Source organism: Oncorhynchus mykiss, chromosome 10 (assembly GCF_057628025.1).
Source record: "Oncorhynchus mykiss isolate SJ-2025 chromosome 10, ASM5762802v1, whole genome shotgun sequence".
NCBI lineage: Eukaryota > Metazoa > Chordata > Actinopteri > Salmoniformes > Salmonidae > Oncorhynchus > Oncorhynchus mykiss.
Window position 1 is genome coordinate 62,848,619 of NC_143031.1, and position 23,882 is coordinate 62,872,500.

Consider the following 23,882-nt stretch of genomic DNA (forward strand, 5'->3'; position numbering starts at 1 on the left):
GGGTTTCCCAAACTCGGTCCTGCCCCGCCCCTCCCCTGGGTGCACGTTTTGGTTTTTGCCCTATCACCACACAGCTGATTCTCATCATCAAGCATTGATTATTTGAATCAGTTGTGTAGTGTGAGGGCAAAAAAACAAAAGGTGCATGCAGGGGAGGGAGGTCCAGGACCGAGTTTTGGAAACCCTGGCCTACATGGTGAGGGGCCATATTGAGACACACCATGGCTTTACAATGTGAAAAATACCCTAACCAGAGCCATGTATTTAAATACATGGCTCTGATCCCATGTGTCAAATTAGAAACCACAGAAACATAAATTTAAATTAACAATTTTATTGTTGTTTTCATCCCATAGAGCATTTCCCATCTTCCATAAATGAAATAGCAGTAGTGTGACAGACGGCAAATGGTACGATTTACAATAAACTAAATACATTCCCACCTTAATTTAGTCTCAAAAAAAGATATTTGTTGTTCAAATAACTCCACTGAATGTTCATTTCTTTGAAGTCATTACATTTTGTCAAATTATTTTGCTTACTGGTTTCAGATGAAGACAGAGAGCACTCTGTCAGAGCGCCAGTAAAGAAACGGAGAGATGGAAAGAAAAGACCTCTCAGCATCTCTCCCTCATCCCTCTCTTTTGTAAAGCCACCCTCTCTTCTCCCTAATCCCCCCCTTTTCCACTCCCCTAACATCTATTAATGATTTTAATGACTCCCAACATTCCCCCCCCACCCTTTACTACATTCAGAAAATAAAATGACACCCTCTAATTCTTTACAGGCACAGTAGGGGCTCTACAGACACCACAAGGACAATTAATTAAATCAGAATTACCATAATAGTTCTATCAATCATAATAATAACAAAAAACAATGTTGCGTGTGTGTGTGTGTGTGGGGGGGGGGGGGCAAATAATTAGTGTTCCCAACCCTAACAAACCCACTACTACAGGGAAAGTGATATTGCTGTCCACATGAGCAGACTACACAACTTTGTATCTTTAGTTCATGGTGTGATGTCACAGTGGCTGTTAGACTATCAAAACACACTGCCAACTAGTAGTAGAGTAGCCTAGCTAAAATATGATGCAATTCCTCAGCCTGACAACAATGAGTCGTCATGATTACACAGAGAGACAAGTCTACTGCTTCTAGGCCTACATGAGGATTGTGACGTCGTAACTTTAAGGATGCAAGTCCAAACTGAAATCATGTGTAGGACATTAGAATGAATCTGGTCACGCAAAAAGATGACAAGCCTGCACCTAACCTGGACAGTTTTAGTTTAGATCAACAGTCAGCGTGTTGGAGGAGGATGAGTTTGAGCAAGGCACAGCGCATAATCGCTAATCTTGATCACATAATGAGTAGTTATTTAGAAAGCCAGGTGATTTGGAGATCAGTGATTCTGAACAGTCCAACTGCAATGCACTAGTAGTCAATCTCAAACATGCATGATGACAAGGAGACAAAGGGTATGATGTCATAAAGAGTAGCCAACCTTTATCAGAACATGGAGACAACATCCATTCTGTAGCAAAGAAGTTAGGCATAGAAAAATATCCAACAGAAAGAAAAGAAAAACACATAATTCAGTGTCGTGATGTATTAATAAATATGAATAATGCAGTGAAAACTAACGTAAAATCTAACTTTCTTTCAAAATTCAGCTCTGCCAGCGCATAACCCTAAGAAATACACATTAAAGAAGTATTCTGCAGTACTCTTCCCTAGACAATTTGATGACATCTAAATTAAATCAAATATTTATTGATTGATTTCTGAAGATGGCTGGAGTGTCGGTGTGGCCAGTCTGACTGATGCTAGAAGATTCTTTATCTCTGCCTTTCTCTCTCTCTTCATCCAGTCATCCCTCCATTCCCTAGACTGGACTGAAGAAGCTTCTTTCTCCCTCACTTTCCCACCTGTCACCTTACAGGTAGAGAAACTGGAATGAAATGTATAAAGTACTCTGTTATAAATCATCTATAGACAGTACTTTCCCTTTCAAGATAAAAAACAACAAAAAAACACAACTCATTCTGAGCAGCCAGAAAGCTTGTTTGAATCAACTACAAAGTTGCGTTTCTTTCTGGTTTGTCTCACATTGTAAAAAACAATGTTGTCAAGGGGCTATGTGAACCTAAACGTGCATTCTTTCTGCACAAGAGGAGTGGTACTTTCAAGACTTATTCAGGTAACTTGCTAAACCAGGCTTGATTGAATAGGACCTTGAGTTTTGGAAAATCCCTCACTTACGGTCAGGGCCCATATTCAAAAAGGCAAGAGTGCTGAGCTAGGATGTATCAGTGCTCTCCTCTTCACTATCCCTCTCTTTCGCTCACCGTCTCAGATTGTTCACCTTACATCCCACTAAAAATGTATTTTTTAAAATTCTCTTTCCCTGCACTCCATCTTCATTTCTCCTCAACTTGCTCCCCTATTTATGTTATAGTTCCTTTGCTTTCATTCATAACCCAACCCCCCCCCCCACCCCCACCCTTCCCTTCACTCATAGAACATGTTAGTAATATCAGAGTCCAGGCTGTAGATCCAGACCAACAGGGGGAACGACATTAAAACGAATGACCAGGACACGCCCTTGAACACCCTGCTCACAGCGGCAGTCATGCCCCCTGACCCTTGACCCCTCCGCCGGCGCTCCCGCTCCTCCTCCTGGCGCTCCACGTCGGTACCCGGCTCGATCCAGTTCCGGGCCAGGAACTTGAGGGCCTCGTCCATGAAGATGACTGGAAGCGACATCTTGAGGACCACAACCCACTGTGGCCACGACAGGGGGCGGATCTGGAACACCACCTGAATGGGAGAGAGGGGGGGGGGGGGGGGGGGGGGGGAGAGAAGGGGAGGGGGGTGGTTAGACAATGAGATAGAGAGCACAATATAATGTAACACACACACTTCCCTGTGCAGCAGTGGTAATGTTTTAGATGTTGTCTAGTCTTAGTCATTTTGCCTAAAATATCAGTCTTGGTCCCATTTTTTTACATTTGAATAATGATTTAGTTTGTCAGAATAATGAAAACAATTTTAGTCAACTAAATGCCCTTTCATTTTAGTCACATCACATTTGTATCGCCTCATTAACCTATAGTCAGGCGCGAAAATCTGATATCAACTTGGAGGAGACAATTACATGACATTTTCTCAAGAGCAATTCCTGAGGGAGACACCAAAAGTGGTGCTGTAACACATAGCCTACGGGATAGAAAATCAAGCCATTCTGTGGAAAAGAGGGAGGCGTGGCTACGTTGGTTGCAGAACCTGTAAATAAAATTCAGTGGGAGGATTCGAGCAAGACTACAAAAAAATGTATATACTTTTCTATAACCTACTCAAGAGAGAGAAAAACATAGCTAGGCTGTTGTTTTACTATTAAAGTCAATGTTGTTATTGTTTTTAATTTCGTAAAATGAGCTTGTGTTTCTTAACCAGGCAAAGGGTAACTAACTACAAGGTTAGCTACGAGGAAGCAAGAGTCGTCAGCACGATGTGTATAATCGGAGGGGAGCAGTGCCCGTCATCGCTTGATTATTATTATTTTTTTATAAAATCGGCCGATTAATCGGTATCGGCTTTTTTGGTCCTCCAATAATCAGTATCGGCGTTGAAAAATCATAATCGGTCGACCTCTAATCTGTGCTGCTATTATTGATTGTGCACATCAATGAAAAGCTCTCAATCTCTCCCAAAATTATTGTCCAGTCCATTTAGTGGTCAAATTTTAGTCACTGCGATAGTTTCTCTCGCTTTAGTCAACTGAAATGAAAACTAAATGAAAATTATTTAGTTTTTTTCCTGAGTCTATTTAGGCAGTTATAGTCTCGTCAATTGCCACTGAAAAATAGGTTTGACTAATATTTTATTGTTGTTGACAACATTATGCCAGACGCACTCACACACACACATACTTACAGGCAGGGGGTCAACGTAGAGGATGAGGAAGTGGAGCGCCATGGAGAGACAGATAGCTCCCACCAGCCAGGGGTTGGACCAAGGAGGCATCTTCAGCAGGGACTGGTTTTCTGACAGACTGAGGACACACACTGCGGAGCTCAGAAATGGACCAGAACAAGCTCAAAAGAACTAAACGAGAACTAAACCCGTTCTGTGACGCGTCATAGATAGTGATCTCTATGACTGACGCCAAGTACCGCACGGGATTATGGGAGTTGTAGTTTTAGTAGCATACCTGTTGAGGGCGTTGCACATCTCTATGGTAACGAGCACAGACAGGGCCATGGTCATGGGGTAGGGTGACTCGAACACCGAGCACTGAACCCCCGCAAACTCCCCGTGGCCTTCACCGCACTGGAGATAGTGAGACTGCGAGGAGAGAGAAAGAGCGAGTGAGAGGTTAGACACGGTAAAGTAAGAGAAGTGAGAGAAGAGAGGGATGTGTTCTTACCAGTTGGTAGAAGGAGAGTTTGGGTCCATCGTGTGCTGCCATGAACCACCAGGCTGCAGCTCCTACTGTAGCTGCTCCGACGTAGCCTGAGAGAAAGGTCAAAGGTTAGATGTGTATATTCTCGAATCCCAGCTGATATTGTGATGTAAATCAATCGTCCACTAAGGTTATTTGTATAATGCTTTTTACAAATACATTTGTCATAAAGTGCTTATGAGGCTACATCTGCAAAGTATACAATAACCCTGTCTGCTCGTAATCTATAACTTCATAATGCGGTATCTGCCACAGATATAGAAACAGATAAACCAGATATACTCACATCCGACGATGAGGTATCTGCAGAAGAGCCATCTGGAGATGAGAGGCTCCTTGGGAGAGCGTGGGGGGCGGGACATGATGTCCAGGTCGGGGGGGTTGAAGCCCAGAGCGGTGGCCGGGAAGCCGTCTGTCACCAGGTTGACCCACAGCAACTGGACCGGGATCAGGGCCTCGGGCATGCCCAGAGCAGCCGTCATGAAAATACTGGAGGGGAGAGAAGGAGGGGGAGAGGGGTTGGGATGGTGAGAGAGAGGGAGGTATACAATATAATAATTCAGAAATCCTCTCTAACTGTCCCAGACTACTATTATCCCTCAAGTTAATCCCTTCAGCCATCTCTCTTTTTTAAATTGTCCTTCTCTATTGTCACCTGACCTAAAGCATACTCCTCTCCTAAATGTGCACCTCTGTTCTGTTATCCTTCCCCTTTATTAAAAACAGTAATCCTGCACTCTTCCTCCCTCGTTTCCATCCTCTAACCCATCCCTCCAGTACCACTTCATCCCCCTCTCCTAAGAAGTATCCTTTAAACTGTTTCATTTAGTTATAGATTGCTCTCCCCTTCCTCTCTTCCACTCCCTCTCGTCCCCCTATCCTCACCAGACAACCTCTCCTATGTTGGAAGAGATGAGGTATCGTATGAACTGCTTCATGTTGTTGTAGATGGCTCTGCCCTCTTCTACAGCCGCTACGATGGTAGAGAAGTTATCATCAGCTAAGATCATCTCTGAGGCGGACTTGGCAACAGCCGTGCCTGAACCCATGGCGATCCCGATCTCTGCCTTCTTCAGGGCTGGCGCATCATTCACTCCATCACCAGTCTGGGGGAGAGAGGGATGAAGGGATGGGAGCGAGCAAGAACACGCCGGGAGTCAAAACAGGGAAGAAACGCATGAAAGGCCCCACACAATGCAAACATGTCTTCTCAATGCAGAGGAAGAATGTTACCGATGACAACAGGTCCGTCATTCAATTGAACAGTACTTTTTTATTTTTTAAGTGTCAGAGTAGAGCTCTAGACAAGAACACTGCTGCCAACAGAGAGAGATACACACACTCACACAACCTCACCATGGCTGTGATGTCATCGAGGCTCTGTAGGTACTCCACGATGCGGCTCTTGTGTGTGGGTTCCACACGGGCGAAGCAGCGTCCGGTACGACAGGCCTGCCTCTGGAGGTGGGGGGGCAGCTCGTCAAACTCCCTCCCCGTCAGGCCCCCTGAGAACGGGTCGTCCCTGCCCGCCTCCTCCTCCTCCTCCGTGATGATGCCCACGCGACGACAGATGGACATGGCCGTGCCCTTGTTGTCACCTGGGGGGGTGCCATGAGGTAAGAGGTTAGATGGAGAGATGACACCCAGCAGGCAAAACGGTTTGAAATCGCGTTATTAGGGCCGGGCCGATACCAGTATCGGGATACTCGTTAGTATCTTGGCAAGTAAACAAAACACAAAGTGAGGAAAAAAGCTGTAATGTCACATTTATTTCCTTTCCCAAGCTAAAGCACACAATATTTGAAATACAGCAGCTTTTTAAAGGACAAAACAGTTTGGTCTGCATCGTGTTTTCATTTTTGACATTGAAAAAAAAAAATGCGATACTGATATCGTCCCAGCCTTTCACATTATAATATCATTTTAAGGTAGATAAGTGTGAGGCTAGAAATTCTGTTCAGTTGACTTTATTGAATCCCCTTGGATAATGCGTCTTGGGTCTCCCCATCCAACGAGCATGTATCACAACACAACAAACAGAGGGAGTGAGGGCAAGGCGTGTTTTACCTGTGATCATGATGACGCGGATGCCAGCCTGCCGACACATACGGACCGCACCAAGCACTTCCTTCCTGGGGGGGTCCAGCATCCCCACGCAGCCCACGAAGGTCAGGTCCGACTGGGGGGGGGGGGGGGAAGGCATTGTTGTTTATTTAACACTAATCAAATAAAACTGTATTTGAAGTGCCTTTACAAACCGCAACACTTTACAGTCAAAAAGTTATAAAATAAGAGATAAATAGGCAACCAAAAAGCAATACAAGAGATTAATAAAAGTGCATAATTACACAAAGGATACATAAAATGAGTTAAAAAACCTAAAAAAAAAAAAATTCAAATCACCCACCTCGTAATCAGCGAAGGTGGCCGAGTTCTCCAGGTTGAGAGAGCGTATCTCGGGAGGCGAGTCCCGGGTCGCCATGGCGAGGCATCGGAGGGTGTCCCGCCCCGTGGCCCACTCCCTGACGGTCCCCTGGAGCTGCTCCCGCCCCGCCGGCGTCATGGGCACCCGCGCACCCCCGTTCACCCGAATCCAACGGCAGCGCTCCAGCACGCTCTCCGGAGCTCCCTGGGAGAGAGACGACAAGACATACAAAGTGAGGAGATGGTGGACAGAGAGTAAGAGAAAGAACTCAGAAGAAAGAAGCACGTAAGGAATAGAAATGACAAGAAAGAACAGAAAGAGAAAGGGGGGATAGAGAAGTGGATAAGTAGGAGTGAGACAGAGACACACAGCTGACCTTGACAAACATCTTGGCCCCGGAGGCAGAGCGGCTGAGTTTGTTGGGAGAACAGAACACTGACATGGACTTCCTGTCACGGGAGAACTCCAACGTCAACTCCTTCCTCATCAACTGTTTAATCACCTGATGGAGAGAAGGATAGAGGGAGAGAGAGGAGATGTATCATTCAATCACTCTGCCAGGAAGTAAATTAGGTCAGCACGTCTCAATGGTACACACACAGGTTATTTTTATATTACAGACACACACCGAGCAGCAGGCAGTAGCTCTCTCGACGGCGGACAGTCCTCTGAGGTCTGTGTCGAACACGTTCATCTTCTCCACCAGACAGCACAGGGCCGTCTCCGTGGCCTCGCCTACCTTCTCATACACACCCTTAGACTGGGACACACACCCCCACAGGTTAAGGGTCAACAAAAATGACATTATTTGAATGTATTATTTCAAACAGATGCTACTGGACTGGAACAAAAGTAGCTCTTCAGGACCAGAATTAAGAAGTGTCTGTCCATGGAGTTGTGTGTCGTGCAATGATTATGGTTGGGGCAGCAGGTAGCCTAGTGGTTAGAGCGTTGTGCCAGTAACTGAAAGGTTGCTGGATCGAATCCCCGAGCTGACAAGTTAAAAATCTGTCGCTCTGCCCCTGAACTAGGCAGTTAACCCACTGTTCCCGGGTAGACCATCACTGTAAATAAGAATTTGTTCTTAACGGTCTTGCCTAGTTAAATAAAAGGTTACAATTAGGTGTGTTATCGTGTGCAGTGGCTACAGGAAGAGCCATTTAAATTGGTGTGTTATGGTGTACAAAGTAGGCTGGAGCTGTTCTCACCTCGTTGTAGTCCAGAGAGGAATCGTTACACAGAGCACAGATAGAGGCCATCTCCACCAGGCCCTCATACTGACTACACTTCACCACCGTCTCATCCTTATACCTGTTGGAGAGAGAGAAGGACAAGGGAAATAAACAGAGGGAGAAAATTAGGGAAGAGACAGAAGGGTGGATATGGAAGATGATAGGGTAAGAGAGAAAGGGAAATAAGGCAGAACGAGACCAGAGAAAGAAAGTAGTGGAGGAAGGGAACCAAATATATAACCGATAACATTTCTCAGCATCTTAAAAGGTCCTGTTTTGGTGGGATGGAGTTTTGGCCTGCCTGGTGACGTCACCAGGCGGTAAATGAGTTAATACACCAATAAGAAAGAGTTCCAAACCCCTCTGCCAATAACAGCTAGTTTTCATTTTTCCTCTCCCCACTCAGACAGTCACAGCAAAATTGGGGATGAGTGATTCATCATGACATCTAGTGCTTTCAAAACAACTGGGAACTGCCCAGAAAACGAGGTCAAATCATGATGTCCCTGATCTTCAGGTCAGAATGTTGGAGCTCTAGAAAAATGCCAGAGTTTCTGACATGGAATTTCATTTTGGGTGACCATTCAAAGCTATTTTTCCCAGTTGTCTTGAACAGACTGAAGTCAGATATTTCCAAGTTCCCAGGTGTTTTGAACGTGGCAATCATCAGTTAAGGGTTAAAGGTTAAAGGCACTCACACTTCCCCTTCTGGGGCGTAAGTAGATCCGGTCACCGAAAACTCACTCAGGGCGCATCGCTCCCCTGACACACTGTCCACAACAAATATCTACACACACGGTTAGAAAATACACTCAATGTCACAAACAGTAAGGTTAGGTCAGCATCAGGCTGAGTGTCAATCAACATGCCAAACCATTCCACTTTCAGGTCAGCTCCTATCTCAATTTTTACTCTCCCTCCCTCTCTCACCTGGTGGACAGACATCTGGTTGGTGGTGAGGGTGCCAGTCTTATCGGAGCAGATGACGGAGGTGCAGCCCAAGGTCTCCACAGAAGGCAGACTGCGGACGATGGCGTTCTTCCGGGCCATGCGTCTGGTCCCCAGAGCTAGGCAGGTGGTGATCACAGCGGGTAGGCCTGCAGGGGGGGGGACCAAGATTGAATAGGGTGAAGGAACGGTTAAATATATGGTTCCATCATGGTTCTTCCGAGTCATGTAACAAAAGTACACTGGCTGATCAATCTACTGTGTTTATCAAGTTACAGTCTACATGGACACAGATAGGAGCTTTGTTTTATTTAACTCGGCAAGTCAGTTAAGAACAAATTCTTATTTACAATGACGGCCTACCGGGGAACAGTGGATTAACTGCCTTGTTCAGGGGCAGAACGGCAGATTTTAACTTGTCAGCTCAGGGATTTCATCCAGCAACCTTTCGGTTACTGGCCCAACTCTCTTAACCACTAGGCTACCTGCCGCCCCAAAAGATAATTCATTTTGGTTTCATATGGAATTTAGATTGCTCAAAATAGAATGGAATCATGCTCTACTTTGTGTGTTACAGACAGACACAGAGGTTGGTTCCACCACATACCCTCAGGGATGGCAGCTACAGCCAGTGCCACAGCGATCTTGAAGTAGTAGACAGCCCCTCTGAGCCAGCTCCCACCGTGGACCGGGTCATTGAAATGGCCTACGTTGATACCCCACACTGCCACGCAGATCACTGTGATCACCTAGAGGGAGAGAGGGAGCCTGTTATCACAACACTGCAACTCACAATACAGCTGACAGATGAAATAAAAAGAATGAGGGAAAGAAAGAGCAAGAGACGAGAAAAGGGAAAATAAGGAAAGTCCTTGTACCTTGGACAGCTGTTCTCCAAACTGGTCCAGTTTCTGCTGCAGCGGTGTTCTCTCTGGGTCTGTAGCAGCCATCTCATCACGAATCTTCCCGATCTCAGTCTGCACCCCAGTAGCTACCACCACACCTATAGCCCTGCCTGCCGCAATGTTGGTGCCCTGGAAGAACAACGATACAAAGCCCTGTGTTGGTTGACAAAGCCCCATGTTGGTACTCTCTACAACATGAGTTTGATCTGTAAAGCAGCATACATTGGCATTGTGCTACCAGCTCATTTCCCGATCAAAGACACGGTAATAACACCGAAAAATGATTCAGGGGAAAATAATGTATGTATAGGTGTGGTGGTAGCAGCTGTATGTATGTATGTATTACCCAGTCAGCACAAGACCAGAAAGATGTATTTCCAACGTTTTGTCAAAGACGTTTAAAACATAGGGCAAATGTATTAGAAATCATCAATTGTGTTTTTGACTATGTTGGTGGCGTGGGGATCAACGACATGCATCCCACACATACGGTATCTCTTGGTGATATACAGAACAGTCTCAGTTCCAGTATATGGGTGTAGCTCTAGTACCAATACAGATGATGAGTATATTAACCTGGAAGACAGTGGCCTCGTAGCTTGTTTACCTGACTCTTTAGAACTGTTAAGTAGATATCACATAGTATATTATGTGTTTGTGTGTGTCCTGTGCAAACAATGCGAGTGATGTTTTATTCAACAAACGGTTGAGTCACACCTTCGACACTCACATCAAAGCATCACAGTGCGCTCACAGTGCGCACACACACACACACACAGTTGTGTGTTCTGGTTCCTCTCTCACACCATGTCTCCCATTAGATCAATAAACCACACACACACACAAACAAACAAATGTGCTGGTCTATTTCTAATCAGATAATGACCCCCTAAAATACACCCACCCTCCTCCACCACCACACACACTTACAGAAAACAGCATGTTTTTCTTGTCCTGGTTGACGGCTCGCGGGTCAGGCACTGGGTCTGTGTGTTTGATCACGGACACCGACTCCCCCGTCAGGATAGACTGGTCCACTCGCAGCGTGGTGGAGCGGATGGAGGTCAGCCGGATGTCTGCTGGGACTTTATCACCCACTGGGGGAAAACAGGGCGGAGGTGATGGAGACGGTTTTTCAAGCCAAGTTCAAGTCTTACATAGCTGAGGATAAACACAACATGGCCAGAAGTATGTGGACATCTCTTCAAAGTATTTCAGTTACACCCATTGCTGACAGGTGTATAAAATCCAGCACACTGCCATGCAATCTCTATAGACAAACATTGGCAATGGAATGACCCGTACTGAAGTGCTGAGTGACTTTTAAAGTGGCACAGTCATAGGATGCCACCTTTCCATCAAATCAGTTAGTCAAATTTCTGCTCTGCTAGAGCTGCCACGGGCCACTGTAAGTGCCGTTATTGTGAAGTGGAAACGTCTAGGAGCAAAAACGGCTCAGCCGCGAAGTGGTAGGCCACACAAACTCACAGAACGGAGCCTCCCGAGTGGCGCAGCAGTCTAAGGCACTGCATCGCTGTGCTTGAGGCGTCACTACAGCCCCGCTTCTGATCCCAGGCTGTGTCACAGCTGGCCGTGATCAGGAGAGCCATGAGGCGGAGCACAATTGGCCAAGCATCGTCCGGGTTAGGGGAGGTGTTGGTGCAACACATTGGCGCGGCTGGTTTCCAGGTTAAACGAGCAGTGTGTCAAGAAGCAGTGCGGCTTGGCAGGGTCGTGTTTCAGAGGACGCATGGCTCTTGACCTTCGCCTCTCCTGAGTCTGGAGGAGAGTTGCAGCTATGGGACAAGACTAACTACCAATTGGATATCAGAAATTCCCAGAAATTAGGGAGAAAAAGGGGTAAAAGTTCCCAAAAATGATAAAAAGAAAAACAACTCGGGTGGAGGCGGTTATAGCAGCAAAAGGGGGGGGACCAACTCCATATCAATGCAAATTTTGGAATTGGCATTTTGGAATGAGATGTTCGACGAGCATGTGTACACATACTTTTGGTCATGTCGTGTGTTTGTTGTTGAAAAATAAATATGGGTTTTAATAAAAACTCAACGAAAAACAAGCAAACTTATTAGAACGATTCACTGTCCTGTTTATATGGTGACAACGTCTGTGGCGCGCATGCAATGCAACTTCTGAAAAAGTGTGAATGCAATCTGTAAGATGGTTCCAATATGTATATTAAACATATGGACATACTCCCTTTCTCTTTATATGGGACCGTTGTCCAGCTACTGTATTTAGACATAGTCTACTTTTAAATTAAGTTGTTTCGCTTTGTTTAGAATTATTCAGTCTCTTTTTAGGCCTTATCAATAATGAATGTAATCTTGCTTATTGACATTTAGCATGTCCAAGCGCAGCCATAATGCAACTTACAGTAGGCCTAGCCCCTATTTCAGTGTGAATTCTATGTATACGTTTTCACATTGAAGACATGCAATTACTTAGAACAATGTGAACTGCAAACAGGTTCAAGTTAACATACTGTATATTGCAAAGATGGGACAAGTCTACATGTTGTTATTTTGTTTCTGTAAGCTGTTTAACAAACTAGAAAACGGACTAACATTGGAATTGGAGTTGATTCCAAGGCAATACATAAAAGACTGTACATATTTAGCCATGGAGCACGTTCTGATTGACCAGTGAGGGGCCAAGCCTCGACACACCCAAAATGTATTTATTCATCAAAACCCAGCCCTTTCGCGTCCATGCCAGCACAACTATGGTTGTGAAAATAGATATTTTTTTCTGACACTGCTAGCGCTTAGATTGACCATTGTGTTAAGTTTGTTCAAATACAGCCCATAATACCTTAGAACAGCGAAACTAAATCCCATCATCATATTTCCTCATAAAAGTTTTTTTTTTTATGAGCTGTCAATCAACCAAATTCATTGGTAAACATTTCAAACCCTGCAAGGTCATTGGCTCAAAGGGATAGACAGGCAGTGATGTGATGATTGATGAGATAAAAAATAAAATTAAAAAAGTAAATGTTTAACAATCCTCCATGGATGAATCCCAAACAGCACCCTATTCCCTAACTCTGGTCAATATTAGCGCACTATAAAATGGAATAGGGTGCCATTTGGGACACATCCCCAGTGTAAACTGTGATTGGTGTCACAAAGTTCCCATGCTCTTTAAGCCAAACATCGCCACAGTGAATCTCTCTGAGTCACACACACACAAATAAAAACACACTCAGCCCCCATTTCCTCTGTTACTTCTTTGAAGCTCTAAGAATAGAAACGGATCGCCTTGAGGATTCGACGATTGGAGCGGTCTTAACCCTTCGAGCTGTGTTGTCGCTAAGTCGCACAGAAAATTGAAACTGACCCGCAAACTGCCTTTTCAGTCAGAAATGTGTAAATAGTTTCGAGAAAATATTTGACCCCGTCTGGCGACATTCCCAGAGCTTAGCAAGATGCAGTGATATTGGGTATTGTAGGCCTCAACTTGATTAAAACTTAATTTCCAATAAAACCTTTCTTTGATTTCCATGATGCTGCGAGGGGAAAAAAAACAAACCCATACAGATTAAAATATTTCCAAGGCTAACTAAACATCTTATTTTTGGAAGTTTAAACAACTAACTCAGTCAATAATAGAACACTTTGTGTATGGGATTTGCTAAATGGGATTTGTAGTTTGTTTCCCCTACATGCCTGCCACCTCCACTGTGTCTCCACTCCCCAGGTATGTATGTACAAGGGACCTTTGAGGAGTTACAGAATTTGTCGTTTTTTCCCCTACCTGCTATAGTACCTCAATAACATGTGTTTTTTGGGAGTTGCTGTTCTATAAAGAACACTAGAGGATGGTGAGATGTTTTTGCCTACCTGCTACAGTACCTCAACAATGTTACCAGTCATAGTGTAGAACACTGTGGTCCCTTGATGGACTCTGGGATTTGTAGTTGTTCTGCCTACCTGCCACCTCCACTATGTCCCCAGGTACGAGGTCCTTAGCCCGGACCCTCTGGACACTCTTCCTGTCCTGTCGGTACACCTTCCCCATCTCAGGCTCATACTCCTTCAGCGCCTCTATTGCATTCTCAGCATTACGCTCCTGGAAACACACATGTGAATGAACACACATCGTCGCACACATTAATAAATGTGTTTATACATGAACACACACACACTAATGCAACATGTCAAAATACTGTGTGACTTTACCTGCCACACCCCAACGATAGCGTTGGCGATGAGGATGAGGAGGATGACGAAGGGTTCCACAAAGGCTGTGATGGTCCCCTCCCCTTCCTCGAACCAGGCAAGAGTCTGTCAGAAAAGAGAGACAGGTTAAAGAAGAACTTGTTTTCAAGAGCCAAGAGAGTATGTGACAGGGATGGTAATATTGTGAGGATATAAAGAGTGGATAGGAATGCTCAGAGCAAAATATAGAAATAGTTATAAACATATGTCTGAATGGCATTGGGTAGGCTGAGACATTTATTGTAAAGTTACAGTATTTACTATAGTGTTTGTTTAGGTGGTCTTTCTGTGTGTGTTAGTGTGTGTGTCCTTACGAAGGAGATGCAGGCAGCCAGCAGAAGAATCCGAACCAAGAGATCCTCAAACTGTTCCAGGATCAGTTCCCATAGCGACTTCCCTGGAAACACAGATATGGAAAGAATGTAAATGCAGGGGAAAGAGAAAGAGAGAGCGAACAGGGCGAGATAATGAACATCTTACCTTCTTCCGCCGGTAACTCTGCATCATGGAGTTCAGAAATTGAGAGAAAGAGAGAGAGAGTTATAAACATGGTAATAACATTGCTACTATCACTCATCACTGTGAATATCATCATCACATTACTAAACATAGGCCTACCTTGGGTGTCATTACTTTATAGTAATCATTGAAACAATTGAATACTTGTGAGAGTAAGAGTCTGCCGTTTTTTTATTTAAGGGTGAAATAGGGGTCAAGGGTTAGGTTTGCGTCCAAAATGGCACCTATTCCCTACATAGTTCACTATTTTTGACCAGAGTCCTATAGGCCCTGGTCAAAAGTAGTGCACTGCATAGGCAGTGTCATTTAGGTCACGCACTAGGACTGTGACATACCGTTTGGGCCCCATCTCTCCTTGCTTTTCCTCAGCTGTTCGCAGCTCAGGCCTGTCGACTCATTCACACAGAAATACCCCAACACCTCCTCGACTGTCTTAGTATGGGCATTGTCCATCCCTGAAAGACAGCGGGATGGTGAAAGGGAGGGGCAGGAAGATGGAGAGGAGGGAGGAAGGATGATATTGGGGAGAAAAAGAGAGAAAGTGAAGGGGGACTAACGTCAGTAGGCTTACATAACATTGAAACTTAACTAGTGAAAATAAAATTAGGAAAAAATAATAGTGTACTCTCCATTCTATTCATACTCTCACTGCAGTGAATGAAACATTACCACAATATGGGGACGAACTTGATTCTGTAAATACGATAATGTTGAGTCGGAGACCGAAATAACGCCTGGGGACGTTACAAAAGGAGCCTAGAGAATCAGGTGAGCAATTGCACCTGTTGCATGTAAATTACCTTGATTTACAGCACCTGTTCGCTAGGGGATTCAACAAGACATGATGCAATAAACTTAGCAACCCCATAATATACTATAAACGTGAAGCCTCCTTTAAATGCATTTAGCACAATGTATCGATGGTTCGAATAAGACCCAATGTCAGAATCTCAGAATGTTCTTGAAATAATCATCTTCGCAGCATCCAACGCAGGTCACATTATTTTACAAATAAAATAAAAGCAAAGTTTGTTGATATACAAAGATAAAGTCTTGTTGACGAGCTTTTAAATATCTGCATTGAAGGTAAATGTTCCCTTCTAGGCCGATCCGCTGCGACGCCTTCAATACGCTAACGTTTGCTAACTAGCTAAATGGCATTCTCAGAAACGGTAACTAGCTAATAATCTTGTTTGTACAGGACGTTTGCGCTCTAATAATGAAGGGAGACTTACCAGTACAATAAATATCCCGGTATTCCGTTGACTAACAACTAATTCAGAAACGTTGAGTAAATAACACAATATCAACACGAATAGGATTAGAAAACTACAAAAAGAAAACGTTAATTCCAACGACGATTTGAGAAATCGATCTATATTAACTGCTCGGCTATTTCTCTCCCACTGGATCACTAGCTAGCTAACGTTACGTCCTGAAAAATTATAAGGAAGGCATTGTCATAGAATAAGTGATTTTTCTTCAAGTACCACTAAGGCTTGTTGGAGGCGTATTCCTCTACTTTTGTATTTGATTACAGCACCGATGTCGTGCGCTTTAATCCACCCGCTATGTCTTAGCTATCTAAATAGCCGTCGCTTTATTTAATGCAAGGCCACAGAATTATACAGTAGTGCTTCAGTCGCAGAAATCGTAGGAGCAGAAGTTAGGCCAATTAGAGACCTGGGATTTAGACTGAAATGGCTGTACATCGAATGAGATTGCAACAACTTCTATAAACCCGCCTACCGGTGATTTGCTGCAGGAGGGCGGAACCCCAACCTTGCCCTTGGCTCAGCGCTTGACCAATGAACGTGCTGTGCGACAGTCGTTTTTCAGATGATTGACTTTTTTACAACTCAATGGGTTCTGCAGGACACTCGATTCTCGTTGCCCCCTGACCAATAGTAATGTCCGTCAAGCAAAACAGGCGGGACGTGTATTTAAAGGTAAAGCGGATAGCTTCCTCCCCCCAACGCCCATCTGTCACCAGAATACCGCTAATAAGTGACGTGAAATATCGGACTCTTACTAGAGTTCCGACTTTCCGACCTGAAGATGACTGACATGATTTGAGTTCCCAGTTGTTTTGGACGGGGCATGTCTGATCGCATATGTGCTTAAGGTACATATGTGGTCAGACATTATGTTCCCCAGCAACCCACATCCTCCCTCCCTCTTTCTTTCTCTCTCTCACACACACACACCTACCTATCTGCTCTGTTAGACGTCACGTTAACAGCAGTAGGCTATTGCTCTTCTGATGCAACACATTATCCTACATCATTTATTCTAGGCTATTACTCAAATCACATTTTATTTGTCACATGCTTCGTAAACAACAGCTATAGACTAACACTTACGGGCCCTTCCCAACAATGCAGAGAGAAAAAATATAAATAATAGAAAACTACACAATGAGAAACGATAACTTGGCTACATAGCTACATATACACTGAGTATACAAAACAGAACACCTGCACATTCCATGGCAGACTGACCAGGTGAATCCAGGTGAAAGCTATGATCCCTTATTGATGTCACTTGTTAAATCCACTTAATCAGTGTAGATGAAGTGAAAGAGACAGGTTAAAGAAGGATCTTTAAGCTTTGAGACAATTGAGACATGGCTTGTGTATGTGTGCCATTCAGAGTTGCTGGGTTGTTCATGCTCAACAGTTTCCTGTGTGTATCAAGAATGGTCCACCACCTAAATGACATCCAGCCAACTTGACACAACTGTGGGAAGCATTGGAGTTAACATGGGCCAGCATCCCTGTAGAATGCTCTCGACACCTTGTAGAGTCCATGCCCCGATTGAGGCTGTCCAGAGTTCTAACGATTACTGTGTAATAGAATGTGTCACTGTCGACACAACATAAGCAGGTAATAGCAACATCTGACTGTCCCTCTCTCTCTCTCTCTCTCTCTCTCTCTCTCTCTCTCTCTCTCTCTCTCTCTCTCTCTCTCTCTCTCTCTCTCTCTCTCTCTCTCTCTCTCTCTCTTCCTCACTCTGGTACATATACAATTTAAATGTATTAGCTTGAAATGGGTTACCTATACAAATATGTATGTAAATGTCTCAAAAGAGGCAGTGGTGTGTGTGTGTGTGTGTGTGTGTGTGTGACAGACCTAATAAAAACTGATATTTTTGTAGAGAAGGGCATTTTAATAAAAACGTGTGGTGTGATGGTTAGCAGTCAAACCTGAACTAAACAAAAGCAAAACCACCTGAACTTTGGACATTCTACTTTTATCTTCTCTGTCTCTCCTCTTTCCATTTTTCACAATGGATAGTCACTCGACAGACTGAAAGACAAAACAGTACGAAGACAATATTTTAACAACAAAATATGACAAATGTATCATTTCTCATTACTCTTATGCACAACATTACATATGATACTGTATGGCTGGAATACATTTGTAATGGTCCAGAATCAAGTGTGTGTGTTTATGAGAGAGTTGTCTGTGTGTTTTTTACTGTGTGTGTGGTGTGTGTACACCCATCTAGCACCTAAAAGGGTTCTTCGGCCTTCCCCATAGGATAACCCTTTGAAGAACCCTTTTTTGTTCCAGGTAGAACCATTTTGGTTTCCATGTAAAAACCCTTTCCAAGGAGGGTTCTATATGGAACACAAAAGACTTCTACCTAGAACCCAAAAGGATTATTCTATGGGGACAGCCAAACCTTTTTGGAACCATTTTCTCTAAGAATGTCCATGCATTTGTGTGTGTAACAGAATGTGTGTGCATCTGCTTGTGCGTCGTGTCTGTGCTATTCTGATCATAGTACCAGTGTGTGTAGTCTGTGTCTGCGCTAAACGGCATATATCTGATCTCCCGAGGGGGGTTTAACCCATGCTGTGCAGCTCTCTCCCACCGCTGCAAACGGCTGATACCTGAGAGAGAGAGAGAGTGTGTGATTACAGTGGGATTAGAAATGCTACTGTAGATCATATAGCACTATGATATACAGGAAGGAAAACAATTGGATTGGATTAAAACAATTCACAAAGCAATATGAAACAGGAGAGGAAACAGTAAAACAGTACAATATAAAGGGACAGTGCAAAGATGAAAAATTGGCGCTCCACCGTGCTGAATATTGTTATTATGAACAACAGTATTAAAAATGTGTTGTCAGATAGTTAATAACACCGTTTGCTGCAGGGTCCACACCGCCAGTCCTGGTCAAACTGTCTCAGCTCCTGCAGCTCTTTCTCTCTGGCTGTGAGGGGGCGCAGCTCATCGTGTGATTGGACTCGGAAGCAGGGTTAGAGTGACACCACCATGACCAATCACAGAGCTGGGGCATTAATAGTGGTCGATTGACAAGTTGAGTTGGATCACTGAATCACTAATTTCCTCTCTAAAGACAAATACAACTATTGTACAAACAGATTGAAATTCGTAAATTATTTTACCTTTATTTAACTAGGCAAATCAGTTAAGAACAAATTCTTATTTTCAAATACGGCCTAGGAACAGTGGGTTAACTGCCTTGTTCAGGAGCAGAACGACAGATTTCTACCTTGTCAGCTGGGGGATTCGAGCTTTCAGTTACTAGTCCAACGCTCTAACCACTAGGCTATCTGCCGTAATGCAACATTAGCTGCATTAACAGGAAATTTATGCGATATTTCGCCACCAATGTTCTTAACTGACTTGCCTAGTTAAATAAAGGTAAAATAAATTACGAATTTCAATCTGTTTGTACAATGAATAGAATGCTAGAATAGTTGTATTTGTCTTCGGAGAGGAAATTGGTGATTCAGTGATCCAACTCAACGTGTTAGCATTTCGTATGTACTGCGCGTTTTCATAGGTTTCTTACACTTGTGCAATTCATTGTGTGCAAAAACGTTTTTATCAAGCCCCTGATGTAGTTTTATAACATACTTATTTGCAATTATGTTCGATGTCTTTCCCTTCGGTTTTGGTCTGATGATCAATGTGTAAGTTATCATGAAGAAAACAATCGAAACGCAAAAACCCAGACCAAGAGGAGAGAAAAAAAACGTCAAACGTAACACATACAAACCGTGATTACGTCACGTTCGACGCACAGGACGCAAAGACTTTACTTTCTCCCCACGCACAACATTGCAAGTTGACAGCTACAACACAACGGTTAGTAATGTAAACATGACGTTATTCCACAGATCAACTGTAATCGGTAAACACTAACATAATAATAGCACCATTATAGCAAGCTGTACTATATTGCATAATAGTTTTTACATGTCATAAGGGTTATTTACATGTCTCAGTCCCAATTTGCTTGACAGCTGACAGCAACACATAACAAGCAAGTTTGGTTGGTTGTTATAATTTTCATTGCAAGGCCTACGGTATTAAGTTGTTGAGACATGCAGGTCATACAGGCTTCCATATAAAATCACTTAGACCTCCATATAAATCATTTAGATGTATTTAATTCAAGATTTAGTCCAAATGTAAATCATTGAAACAAGATATATATTTTTTTTACAAATGTATATAAAGAGATATAAATATATATATTTCTATGACTTTGTAGTTAGTTTATGCTATAGATAGTACAGTACGGTAGATACATGAATAATATTATAATAATTATATAGGCCATTTAGCAGATGCTTTTTTTTCAAGGCAAATGACAGTTATGTGCATACACATTATTTATGAGCGATCCCGGTAATCCTACCCACCGTCCTGACATTGCAAGCCCCATGCTTTATCAATTGAGCTATAGGACTAGTATAATGAAGGCAGACTCTCTGTGTGTGGTATTAGAGGGACAGTGGCTCCTGAGGACCAGAGGAATAGCTGCCATGGGCGACACACTGGAGTTCAGTGACATTTACCAGGAGGTCAAAGGGTCATGGGTGAGTGCGTGCGTGTGCGTGTGTGTGTTAAGCGAAAGAGAGAGAGAGGACTCGAGGAGATGCTGTCTGTGTGTGTTTCTGCACAGCATTACATATCTGACAATGCAGTCAACAGTTAAAAACCATGGCAAACTATTCTAAATGTGAGTGTGTGTCTGGGTTTCCTTCAGGTGTTGCTATACTGTATATGTATGTCAACACTATTTACTGTGTTTTCCCCAGAATGACGGCCGTCTGCGGTTCGGTAGACAGAGTGTGGTGTATAAGAGCAGTAAGACAGGGAAGGTGGACAGCATCCCAGCTGCGGAGCTGTCTCAGGCCCAGTGGAGACGTGTGTGTCTGGGACAGGGCATCAAGCTGACCACCAGCACCGGGCACATCTACAAATATGACGGCTTCAGAGACACGGTGACAAGAGGGATGGGAGGAAGAGAGAGGGGAGAGAGGAGGGTAGAGGAGAGGTGCGGAGAGGAAAGGGGTGGAGGAGAGGAAAATAGGAGGGAGGGAGGTGAAGGAGGGTAGGAGGAGAGAGGAGAGGGAGGGAGATATCGTTGAGGGGAGACAGAGAGATGGAGGGAAGGATGAAGGGGAGGGAGGTATGATGATGGAAGAGAGAAATAAGGAGAAAGGGGAGGAAACAGATAGAGAGGTGGAAAGAGGCAAGAATGGGAATGAAAAGAGTAAAGAGTGAGTTTGGAGTAGGAACGAGATCAGAGAGGAGTGTGGAATAGAATCATTTGAAACAGAAAAGTCAGCATGGAAAATAAACATAGTCTTTTCTCTCCTCTCTACCCTCTCTCTCCACCCCTCTCCTCTCCACCCCTCTCCTCTCTACCCTCTCTCTCCACCCCTCTCCTCTACACCCCTCTCCTCTCTACCCCTCTCCTCTCTACCCTCTCTCTCCACCCCTCTCCTCTCCACCCCTCTCCTCTCTACCCTCTCTCTCCACCCCTCTCCTCTCCACCCCTCTCCTCTCTACCCCTCTCCTCTCTACCCTCTCCTCTCTACCCCTCTCCTCTCTACCCTCTCCTCTCTACCCCTCTCCTCTCTATCCTCTCCTCTCTACCCTCTCGCTCCACCCCTCTCCTCTCCACCCCTCTTCTCTCTACCCCTCTCCTCTCTACCCTCTCTCTCCACCCCTCCTCTCCACCCCTCTCCTCTCTACCCCTCTCCTCTCTACCCTCTCTCTCCACCCCTCTCCTCTCTACCCCTCTCCTCTCTACCCTCTCCTCTCCACCCCTCTCCTCTCTACACTCTCTCTCCACCCCTCTCCTCTCTACCCCTCTACTCTCTACCCTCTCATCTCTACCCCTCTCCTCTCTACCCTCTCTCTCCACCCCTCTCCTCTCTACCCTCTCCTCTCCACCCCTCTCCTCTCTACACTCTCTCTTCACCCCTCTCCTCTCTGCCCCTCTCCTCTCTACCCTCTCCTCTCCACCCCTCTCCTCTCTACCCCTCTCCTCTCTACCCTCTACTCTCTACCCTCTCTCTCCACCCCTCTCCTCTCTACCCTCTCCTCTCCACCCCTCTCCTCTCTACACTCTCTCTTCACCCCTCTCCTCTCTACCCCTCTCCTCTCTACCCTCTCCTCTCTACCCTCTCCTCTCTACCCTCTCTCTCCACCCCTCTCCTCTCTACCCTCTCTCTCCACCCCTCTCCTCTCTACCCCTCTCCTCTCTACCCTCTCTCTCCACCCCTCTCCTATCTACCCTCTCTCTTCACCCCTCTCCTCTCTACCCTCTCTCTCCACCCCTCTCCTCTCTACCCTCTCTCTCCAGGACTTTGAGAAGATCTCTGAGTACTTCAAAGCCCACTACAAAGTGGAGCTGTCAGAGAAGGAATTGTGTGTGAAGGGTTGGAACTGGGGCACCACCAAATTCTCTGGTAAGGACAACACTAACACATATTCAAGTTTTCAGAGGCCATTTTGGGTTGTAACATTTTGTCTCCAACACAGTCTAGTTTCTGTCCCCAGGCCCTCTCCTGTCATTCGAGGTGAGCGACAGCCCAGCGTTTGAGATCCCCCTGGCCAGCGTGTCCCAGTGCGCCACGGGGAAGAACGAGGTGACACTGGAGTTCCACCAGAACGATGAGGCAGAGGTGTCGCTGATGGAGGTCCGCTTCTATGTCCCGCCCGGGGACACTGCCACCACGGAAGAGGGGCCAGAACCTGTGGAGGTGGGGGGCTGTGTGTGAGTGTGTGTCTGGTATAGACTTGGAAGAAAGGAAAAACCCACACTCACTGAAATATTCTTCAAGTTTGAATAAAAAAATGTAGCAGCAGAGGTCAGAACGAACGTGATGGCAGCATTCATAAACGTCTGCTGTAGTCTTCCATATTAGTCCTGTATTCAGATTCAGAAAACGTTAATGTCCTCAAGAGGCAATTCATTTTGCAGCAGTTAAAGTACATACAGACAAGATCACATGTTAAAATGTAAAACACAACAACAGAACAAAGCATCTGACATTGACAGAATATTTACATTAAGTCGTCAGGATAATGCATTGCCTCTCATAGCCTCCAGTTTTATGGATGTTTTTGTTGTTGTTTTTTTTCTACCCTTTTTCTCCCCAATTTCGTGATATCTAATTGGTAGTTGCGATCTTGTCTCGTCGCTGCAACTCCACAACAAACTCGGGAGAGGTGAAGGTCGAGAGCCGAGCTTCCTCCAAAGCATGATCTGCCAAGCCACACTGCTTTTTGTACACAATGCTGGCTTAACCCGGAAGCCAGCCGCACCAATGTGTCGGAGGAAACACTGTTCAACTGACGACCGAAGTCAGCTTCTATTATAGATGTTTTGGCCTTTTCAGTCCTGCAGATCAAACTCTTCCCCACAACAAACTTCAGTGTCAGGACTAGACATCTCTGTCTGAATGAATGAGACACTCAAACGGCTCTGACTGGCAGTGCAACTGAACTGCCACCAACCGTCAAGTTCAACTTTATTGGGATATAAGTTCTACATGTTAAAACTGAAATACATGAGTATCTACAGGATATTTGAACAAAAGTCTCTGCCAATACCACAAATGAAGAAATGAAATGTTGATATTGTATGGAATGTGACATGTTTTGTCCTCCTCCCAGGTGTTTAGAGACCGTGTGCTGTCCAAGGCAGATGTGATCCAGGCTACAGGAGATGCTGTGTGTATCTTCAAAGAGCTGCAGTGTCTCACGCCCAGGGGCAGGTACATATGCACACACCTTTACACACATATAGACACACAACTTTACACACACGCCTTTACACAAGCCTTTGCACACACT

The 23,882-nt window shown here is 44.6% G+C and overlaps 3 protein-coding genes across 4 annotated transcripts in view; 1 reads left to right on the forward strand and 2 right to left on the reverse strand.

Annotated features, from left to right (window-relative positions):
* Positions 1-318: 318 nt before the first annotated feature.
* Positions 319-16,399, reverse strand: LOC110533175 (sarcoplasmic/endoplasmic reticulum calcium ATPase 2). The gene is made up of 23 exons (XM_036933554.2): positions 15,974-16,399; positions 15,074-15,193; positions 14,700-14,717; positions 14,534-14,616; positions 14,181-14,285; positions 13,932-14,070; positions 10,909-11,075; positions 9,952-10,107; positions 9,681-9,822; positions 9,056-9,222; positions 8,824-8,912; positions 8,102-8,204; positions 7,522-7,653; positions 7,270-7,395; positions 6,876-7,097; positions 6,536-6,647; positions 5,825-6,066; positions 5,354-5,574; positions 4,755-4,957; positions 4,433-4,518; positions 4,217-4,350; positions 3,940-4,057; positions 319-2,823 (listed from the first exon to the last, which is right to left on the reverse strand). The coding sequence occupies exons 2-23, from the start codon at positions 15,189-15,191 to the stop codon at positions 2,515-2,517; spliced, it is 3,192 nt and encodes a 1,063-aa protein (XP_036789449.1). The 5' UTR covers positions 15,192-15,193; positions 15,974-16,399; the 3' UTR covers positions 319-2,514.
* A 1,487-nt stretch (positions 16,400-17,886) lies between these two features.
* Positions 17,887-19,012, reverse strand: pold4 (DNA polymerase delta 4, accessory subunit; the record flags this gene model as incomplete). Its single annotated transcript, XM_090188549.1, has 3 exons — positions 17,887-18,047; positions 18,535-18,643; positions 18,907-19,012. Coding segments are annotated over 3 exons (240 nt in total), but the record flags the coding sequence as incomplete, so codon positions are not given.
* Positions 19,013-19,701: 689 nt separating this feature from the next.
* Positions 19,702-23,882, forward strand: part of ssrp1b (structure specific recognition protein 1b) — a 22,087-nt gene continuing 17,906 nt past the window's right edge. For both annotated transcript variants that reach the window (XM_036933559.2, XM_036933560.2), the window contains exons 1-6: positions 19,702-19,871; positions 20,517-20,608; positions 20,831-21,016; positions 22,387-22,492; positions 22,584-22,786; positions 23,703-23,803. In XM_036933559.2, the coding sequence (XP_036789454.1) occupies positions 20,555-20,608; positions 20,831-21,016; positions 22,387-22,492; positions 22,584-22,786; positions 23,703-23,803 (650 nt within the window). In that variant the 5' untranslated portion in view covers positions 19,702-19,871; positions 20,517-20,554. The remainder of the gene's footprint in view (positions 19,872-20,516; positions 20,609-20,830; positions 21,017-22,386; positions 22,493-22,583; positions 22,787-23,702; positions 23,804-23,882) is intronic.

Coding starts and splice junctions, on each gene's coding strand:
- LOC110533175 (XM_036933554.2), bottom strand. CDS start 15,191: ATGGACAATGCCCATACTAAGACAGTCGAGGAGGTGTTGGGGTATTTC. Junction 8,913..9,055: donor ACCAGATGTCTGTCCACCAG/GTGAGAGAGGGA, acceptor CCGTGTGTGTAG/ATATTTGTTGTGGACAGTGT. Junction 4,058..4,216: donor ATGTGCAACGCCCTCAACAG/GTATGCTACTAA, acceptor GTGTGTCCTCAG/TCTGTCAGAAAACCAGTCCC.